This window comes from Adelges cooleyi, unplaced genomic scaffold (assembly GCF_023614345.1).
Source record: "Adelges cooleyi isolate 19-005CV unplaced genomic scaffold, UGA_ACOO_1.1 ACOO_flye_CR_arks_rails_tigmint_CR_PRNA_23, whole genome shotgun sequence".
NCBI classification, from domain to species: Eukaryota; Metazoa; Arthropoda; class Insecta; order Hemiptera; family Adelgidae; genus Adelges; species Adelges cooleyi.
Genome location: NW_026095893.1, coordinates 9320245 through 9329408, shown reverse-complemented (window position 1 = coordinate 9329408; position 9164 = coordinate 9320245). Strand labels below are relative to the sequence as shown.

The 9164-nt window shown below is 32.1% G+C and overlaps 1 protein-coding gene across 1 annotated transcript; it reads left to right on the top strand.

Moving 5' to 3' along the window:
- Positions 1 to 1011: 1011 nt before the first annotated feature.
- Positions 1012 to 7560, top strand: LOC126835880 (ectonucleotide pyrophosphatase/phosphodiesterase family member 5-like). Its single transcript, XM_050568735.1, has 8 exons — positions 1012 to 1279; positions 1332 to 1777; positions 3036 to 3145; positions 3229 to 3402; positions 5758 to 5939; positions 6006 to 6203; positions 7135 to 7395; positions 7442 to 7560. The coding sequence occupies exons 2-8, from the start codon at positions 1433 to 1435 to the stop codon at positions 7558 to 7560; spliced, it is 1389 nt and encodes a 462-aa protein (XP_050424692.1). The 5' UTR covers positions 1012 to 1279; positions 1332 to 1432.
- Positions 7561 to 9164: the final 1604 nt, after the last annotated feature.

The window sequence follows — 9164 nt, the reverse complement described above, 5'->3', positions numbered from 1 at the left end:
ACTTAAGGAAACATTGACGGTTACTAATTACTATAAGTAAGAAATACAATTATGCAATTATATGTATTAAGTTTTTATACTAAAGATGACCTATGGCAAATAAATGACATAATAAAATAATATTGACATTTGAATAAAGATTTTATTTATTTGAACACTTATACATGTCATTATGAAAATAAATATTTTATAATTAGAAGTCATTCCATATGTAATAAAATCTAGTATCCTTTTCAGTGGTGTGGTAAAGAGATTTTTAAGAGGCTGTGGCCAATTAATGAACCAGTATAATGTTTTTTTAAGACAATTATTCAAATTTGGCGTCCTCTTAACGGAAAACAATCAAAGCCGAACACACATCACTTTTGCATGCAAATTGCATAATAAAATAGATTGAAGGTAGAATTATCGCCTGGTGACGTTACTTCATATTGTGTGAAAATGCGATCAAAAATGGAGTACCATTACCTATATTACTTTTTTATATTATCTTCGGTCGTCAAAAAGTCTCAATTTCACACAATATGAAGTAACGTCGCCAGCCAATAATTCTACCTTTAAAATTAGAGAAATATTTTATCAGTATTTGGAGCCGAATGACGGCCATCCAACGCCATGTCAAATATCAGGACCACCCTAATATATATATTATATGTACAATGTTCTTGAGCAATGACCGATAATGCCGTTAAACGAAATTGTCTACACGAATTTTGGTATAGACCTAAACCATATCTATGTTATTACAATTAAATGTAAAGTTGGTAACGTATACTAGGAAAAATGTCGCAAAGATAGATACCGATTTCAACAATAAACACACGTAGCATTGATAGATAATCGATACCAAACCAATGTTATTATAATTATTATCGTATCGATTGTTCTGACTTACCGGCACAGCAAAGTATATATATTATTATGTTGCGTTACTCGTACGGTCATCACTGCTCTACCTAGAAACATCTATGTATATTAGAGCGAAAACTGGCCAGTGACCGACGCGACTCTAGCGGCAGTTTCCCGTCAGTGGTTATCATAATGGTGGAAATAAATGGCAGGCGGGTGGCGGTCGGAAAACTGTTCAGTTTAAGAACCCATGCGTCACGGGCGGGATGTGGTGCGGGGGTGGCAGCGCTTACGGGCCAGTTTTCGTGTCGCCGACTATAATACCTTAATTAGGCACTGATCGTTAAGTGCGAACGCGTGAAATATAACACAACCTATCTTGATCGTTTCTAGAATAGCTGACTTATCGACTCATCTGCCGATCCCTTTCGTAAGTCGAAAAATTACATTTGTTACTTGTTTTTAATATGCAGTTATTATAGCGGCCGTTCGTTTATTTACCGGCTCGGTTTTTGTTAATAATCTGAAACCGACACAATTTATCCATCAAACCGGATAACAGGTGGCCTAGTATAGTCTAAGTATGTTCGTAGCGACCGTTATTTTTGTACTGACCGTAGTTGCCACTACGACAAGTCTCTCCAAACACCCTTTGGTTCTGTTAATGTCGTTCGACGGTTTACGGCCGGACTACGTGAGCGAAAATTTGACTCCGAACTTGGCAAAGTTTAGAGCGACCGGAGCTGTGCCACCTTATATGCGCAACGTTTTCCCCACCAAGACGTTCGTCAACCACTTCAGCATAGCCACCGGTCTATACCCAGAGGTCCACGGCGTCCTCGACAACCACATGTACGACGAAGAGTACCACTTGATGCATAACACCTACGAGCAATTTCACTACAACGACCGAGTTGTTCCGATCTGGGTAACAATGGCTTAAAATCATAACATTAGCTACATAGTATGTGTTTAAAAAAAAAATATTTAATATTTACATGTATTATACGTAGAGCCCATCTGCGTGTTTTTACAGTTCTGAACTCACATATACATTTATAGTTTTATGAAATTCGTTCGTCGTGAAATTATGTTGTTGGCTTATGTATGTAGGGTATACAAATCGCAGGCTTTGAAACTAAGGGTTCCATATCGACTTAACACAATTTTTAGAAGAGCATTTTTAAGGTTTGATTAAATTTATTTCATACTTTTACCGAATCGATTTTATGTAATCAAATCCAGAATGTCATAATGTACAATGAGCTATTCATTTTTGTCAATAAAACTATAACTAAAGTTATGAAAAATAAAAAACCAAGAAGTTTCTGTTGAGAAACAAAAAGGTTATCGGGGCCGAACTTTCTGTTAGTGACATTTTAAGATATACAATGTTTAGAACATTTTGATGTAATTCAAATAGTGTTTGTACAATAAATAGAATGTTTGGACTACAAACTTACAAGATAAATGTTTGATATGCGGAAGCCAACAAACCATAATCAAATATTTGCGTTTAATACAAAACTCATACGCCATGAGATACTGACCTAATTTTTATCAAAATTATTTATCGTTATGATACAGTAGCGTAACAAGAAAAGTACTTTAGACTTAATTATTTTTTTTTGAAGAAATTACAATGAAACTAATGAAGTAGTACAAAACAAAAACACGAAAATGACGATTTCGTTTTAATTTTTAAAGTTCTAAGTTCAGTTACGTTGAATTGGATCATTAACTGTAATAATTATTAGACCGATCAAATAGTAATTTAACAGGGTCAACCAATGCTCATTAAACAATTAACTGACATCAAACCGTAGACGTTGCATTATATATTTAACAACAATTCAACGTGTTAATACACGTTAAATGACATTCAAATCGTATTTAACAAGTCACTTCTTGTATTGCATTATTTTTTGCAATCAACGCGAGTAGAAAGTTAGAAAATTATAAAAATGTCCGAGTCTTGTCTTTCAAAAGAAAATACTTTTTTTATCCAAAAAAAAAATGTACTGTAGAACGTTCTGTGTTTGGTGTTTTATGCCTCGAGGCTTTAAGTTTGCCGCCGTTAGACTAATTTTTTGACGACGATAATATTGGTCGAGTCGAATATAGAATATAAAACTATACTCGTCAAATTTGGAAATTAAATTTAACAGCATACATTTTGGTATTAGACGGAAAACGAATTCAACGGCGACGGACGACACAGCGGTGTAATGATGTGGATCGCTTCGGAATTCGCTTACCAGGGAAAAATGCCTACCCACATCGCCATGTACAACAGGTATTATTGTCTCTCAATATAATATGAATTGTAAAACAAATGGCAAATTTGTTTGAAATAACAACACACGCCGTTGCTGACAGGACAATGTCATGGACGTCCAGATTAGACCAAATGCTTTCTTGGTTTAAAGACGATAAGAAACCCGCCAATTTGGTTTATGCGTACTTTGAACAACCCGATAAAGTGGGTCACATTTTCGGTATACATTCGCCCGAAATTAAAGAACAAACTGTTAGAGTAGACGCGACGGTCAAGTAAGTCAAATGCAGTATTACTTATACCCTACAGCGCGAACAATTAGTTATAAGTCCCGTGTAAATTAAACATGTTTCGGTGCACATGTATTGTTGTGAAAGTTTATAAAATTACTATTACTATTTCTACGATATAACTATTTTGTGAAACAAAAAAAGTAGGGCCGGATTTAGGAGAGGAGCACGGGGCCCCCACAAAGTTAAATTAATGAGAGACTTCCACACAAGTATGTTCATTATTTAGGATTATGTTTCGGTGCAAATTTTTAAAATTAATTTTTGGAATAATTTAATAATATTATCGACATTTTTTGTTCTGTGTTTATCAAGTCGAATGTGATTTCGGTATTCGGGTCCTACTGAAAGTTAGACAAGGTTAATGATGGAACCGTAATATTATAGTGCGATAAATTTAGTATACTCACATGAACTTTGTTCTCTGAAAAATTCGATACCGATTTGCTGTCCAAACGTGTTCGTCTAGTTTTTGTCTATTAATTAAATTGTCAGTATTATGCAAATCATAGTTAACTATAATATCGGAAAAACGTAAGTACACGTGCAGGAATAATAATTGAAGATTGTGGTAAAGCTGGTTTATTAGATAAAATAATTTGCTGATTTCCTAAATTTGAAGTACGTTATGATCGCAGTAGTAAAAAACTTATCTTGAGTAACCTCTAACGATTTTTCACTTAAATTGCATAATGTTGCGTCTAAAACATCAGGTTTATGAGTTTTATCTATATTATGTTAGAAAATAAAATGACACCATTTTTCAAACAAATTTAAATACTGATTATAACGCCCACTACCTAAATTCTGGCAAACGTTTTAATGCATCTCCAAAAATAGTTTACTCATTGTTAATAATTCAAATTCAGGTAATAAATTGCCCAAATGATTTAAATAAGTTTATTTTTGAGAACCTCCGATAATAAAATTAACAAATGAGTGTAAATACTGAAGGGTCTGAACTGTGTTCGACAAAAAATAAAGAAGTAGTTTTTATAAAAAAAAAATTGATAACGCAAGGAAAAATTGATTACAATAAGGACTACACCAAAAAATGGATCCACTGTTATAACGGATAAAAAAATTGTTTAATAAGCATAAAGCAAAAGTATTAAGTTTTGAACCAATAATTATCGGTACTGTTGACAAAAAAGAAATTTAAGAAAAATAAACCCAAAATAAAATATATTACCACATCGTCAAGTGTCGCCCTGCGAATTAGTTAAGAAGTGTGTCATTGACCGATGCGATGGGGTTGAAGTTGAATTGGAAGATTTTCTTGATTTAAATTTAATTGGCTCGCCGTGGATTACTTGCTCTGTGATATGACGTTGACTAACCGCTTGTCGAAGTTGGGTTAATTTGAATTTGATGTAAAGTTTAAAAATTGACCAAAATTTAACGAATTTAAATTTGAGATGCCGTTAATCTCAAAAAAAAATATTAGATGTGAAACAATGTTGAAGTTGACGTTGAAAAAGTAGAAGTAGTATACAAGGCAATTTGTATTTTTTACCGGTATTATTTAATAGTAGAACACCAACAAAAATAAAATACTTAACGTTAGGTATGTTCTTGAATAGTTTCCCTAAAATGTAACCAGGTAAAAACTTGATCCGCTGCCATCAATGGTTACCCAAGCTGTGGAAAAAACCGCTACATGTAGGTAAAAAATATAACAACGCTTAGTTAAAAGACTATAGCAACTGCGCTCAACAAACACTGTCCCCATTGCCTTACTCAAGTTCCGTATTTATGCGAGACTTACAATATAAATATAGTAATTTACAGTACAATAATAGATACATGCGCATTACACAAACATCCAACATCCAACCCAGCATCACATATTACACGATGTTATTCTACACACTACATCGTATAAAAATAATATAATATAAAATAATAGTATGAACTTTGGGTTTATTACAAGCACAGAATAGATAAAAGTAGAAGGGTTACTTTCAACGTAAACAAAAAAGTGACGACCATTTTGTTAAGACCTATTTAGTATTGTGTTATACCTATAGACAACTAAAAATAACAATGTATATATATATATATATATATATATATATACATTGTTATTTTTAGAAATATATATATATATAAGTATGTATTACTATAGTAGTATAGCTTTAAGAAGATGGCCACCGCGTGATAAGTATCTTCGTCGTGTTAATTTGTATCAGTGTCCGGAGACTGTTATAACCCTGAATCCGGCCCTGTGAAAGAGTAATACCATTAACCGTTAAATGTGTGCGTCATATTTTAATGATACACAGTCAATGCATGTTCAACACTTCTTTGTACTTATAGCGTGGTTCACTATTGTTTTAGGTATTTAATTGATCTCATAAAAAAAGAAGGACTGGAAACGAAAATCAACTTAATAATTGTCAGCGACCACGGAATGGAATCAGTTGCTTACGACCACTTGATCTATTTGAATAAGTACGTAGACACAACGACTTTCACCAACATCTCGACTGGACCGAACATGTTCATTCACCCGAACCCTAGTAAATTACATCTTTTCAACAAACAAAATAAGAAAAAACCCACTTATGTCAAATTTTGTTGTTTAGATAAATTCCTGGAAGTTTACAAAAACCTGACTGAGATGGCTAATGCTACAGGACAGTTTCATGTTTACACAAAAGAAAATGTATTGACCAGGTGGCACATGAACAACTCGGCCAGACTTGAAGGACTAATTTACTTATTGGCCGAACCAAAATATGCTTTTTCGGATACATACATTGAAAATAACTTTAAAGGAAGAGGTTAGTATAGTCAAAATGGAATGTAACAAAATGAGACTAACCCATTTATAAATATTATCATCTTTAAATATAATATAAATATAATCATCTATATATTAGATAAGTAATTTATGAAGTTTGGTGTTCCACATTTTAATTATCCATCATATATACAAAAAGTAGTTAACATTTAAGACTAGATTTTAAATAATTTCACAAGTGTAACGAGTATTACAATTCTATCCCTCGTCACAGTTTACCATCCGCCTGTCTATACATTATTGGGAGGGTACTTCTGTTGACGGCCGGAAAACTTCGCACAGTTATTGTTCTTTTTTATAGCACCGCTTATATCTATATTTTAAAATCAATGGTATTACGTCGTGGGTATTCTGTATTATAATCGTTATTATCAATTATCACATCATATTATGATAATGCCACTTACCACTGATATGACTATAATAGAATCTGGTAACTAGTTAAACGAATCACAAGTTGTATTTACTTAACAGCGGTCTTTTTTACCAAATTTTTTAGTTAGATCACAAAATTTAAGTAGTTTTAACTAAAAGTTTATATATGAATAATCTTCTTTCATGGGTACAATATTACAAAATCTCGTTGTCGCGGAAGCGACCATACTCTGACTCACGAGAGAAGCGTTCTCTCGTGAAACAAAGTATAATTGCTTTTTTCAGATACAAAATAAACGTTTAACAATGAAGCCATGATGAATATTAATTATACATTGCTTACAAACTAATAGTGTGGGTATTAAGTATCTAAAATGTATTGGTCTCGTAAGACAGATAAGTTCACCATGCTACTAATTGTGAGATCATATTTTGAAGTTAATAAATGTTATATTTAATATTACTTCTACTCATTTTTTATTTTATTCAACTATCATGTCCTTTTAAGAATAAATGCAAATTTTGTTCATGTTTAGATATATCCAAAGCCGAAGTAGGAGTCCACGGATACGACAATCAAGAATCTTCGATGCATGCCTTTTTTATGGCCCAAGGACCAGCGTTTAAGAAAAATTTTACAGCGACCCCTTTCGATAACGTCGACTTGTTCCCGCTTGTCGCTCACATATTAAACATAAAACAGTTGAGCAACCACGTACCGACCAACGGTACAATTACTAATGTCCAACCGTTATTGTCAGGCAGCCAGGATGTATCTATATTGCTTTACAATTTAGGTACACTAGTTACCGCTGCTATGTTTGTACATGGCGTCGTTCGAAGCTTTTAAAAAGGACACAATTTCAAAGCACTTGAAAACGGCACCAATATCCAATGCCATGGAGATCTTCTATTACCCACGACTGTTTATCAATACCTTCATATCTCAACATTTTGATTGAAACTTTTTTTTTTTTTTTCTTTATTAATAATACAAAACAATCTATACAATATATATGTACAATAAGTTTTTTTTTTTTTGTTTTTTTATCTATATTACAAGGCTTGTATATCGTGAGGAGGAAGCCACCCATTGGTAACACCTCTAGATTGAAACTTAAAAATTGTTGTTTTACCTACCATTATGTTTGACCATTTTACAATTAGTTTACAATACCGTAACTTTTTGTCACAAAAGAATGTTCTGATAATATTTTTTCAATAGTTAAATATCATAATAGAGTAATTTGTTATTTAATTTATTTATTTTTTAATGTAAAAAAGTATTTTTTTGCTTTTGTATAGCTTATATGAATATTATAGACGATTATTAGAATAATGGATGTTTTGTAGACATTTTCGGTTAAAAAGAAAACTCAAAACACTAATATTTAAAAATTTATTTTGAATATAAACATTTATTTTCCAATTACTGTTGTATAATACATTTTCCTGTTTGACCTTTTAAAAGGACGGTAACTTTCATACGATGACGTCATATCCCCTAATTATTAAGGAGTTAGGTATAGGCAATTTTTTTTATTATCTTAATTTAAAACTTAAACTGTAGTTAGTAATTAGAACTTTTTTTTGGTTTTTAATTATTAATTTTGTGTACTATCACAGTATCCTTTACACTTAGTTGAACAGAATACGTTTTATTCCATGGTTGTTTTAAAGCAAATACACATATTGTTAAATCGAAAGATAATAATCATATTTTGGAGATAGTGTCATAACCGATTTTAAAAAAGTAAAAAAATGTGACTGTAAATGATAAAAATTAAGCTAAATATTAGGTTTATAAAATAATGGATAAGTCATTGTCTCCAAAATGTTGATATCATTCGATTTTGTGATAGTTGTTTTTGCTCTAAATGAACTATTGACTTAGTAAAATGCATTCTGCTTAAGTATGTTTTAATGATGGAACATTGGGTTTATAACGGCCAATTTATACAACTCATTCGATGATGGTGTTATTGCAAAAACACCTATTATGAAACTAAAAGAGGATGACATTGTAGAGGGAAATTTTTTTTTTAAATGCCATAAACAAAATGTATCACTGTTATTTATTAAAATATATACGGGCATACACCCTTGATTACAGAAATTATAATAGACAATTAAACAGAATTATAAATAAGAATGAACATTTAGCCAATAATTACTCAATATAAACAACATTAAGTAAACATAACTATATTGCTTAATATTTACAATTTATGATTTGAAAATAGAGCTTGAAAAAGAAGGACCACTTTAGCGGAACCCATCATCCGCCTAGTTGGCTATTTAAGCATATAATTGGTGGTGGAATGAGGAACATAAAAAGGAGCAGAAAACCGGGAATAACGTTGAGAAACCTTAAAACATTAAAGGGAGATAAGGACGGAGAAATCTATTTTATTACTTAACAGACTATTTAAGAATGAAATACCCATTGAACGCCTACGCTCAGCCAGGGATGACAGGCTAAGAACGTCTACTACCAGGTCATAGTTGTGCGACTCACTTGGAATGTGTAGCAAATGGCTTGCAAACCGTAAAAACTTTCTCTGAA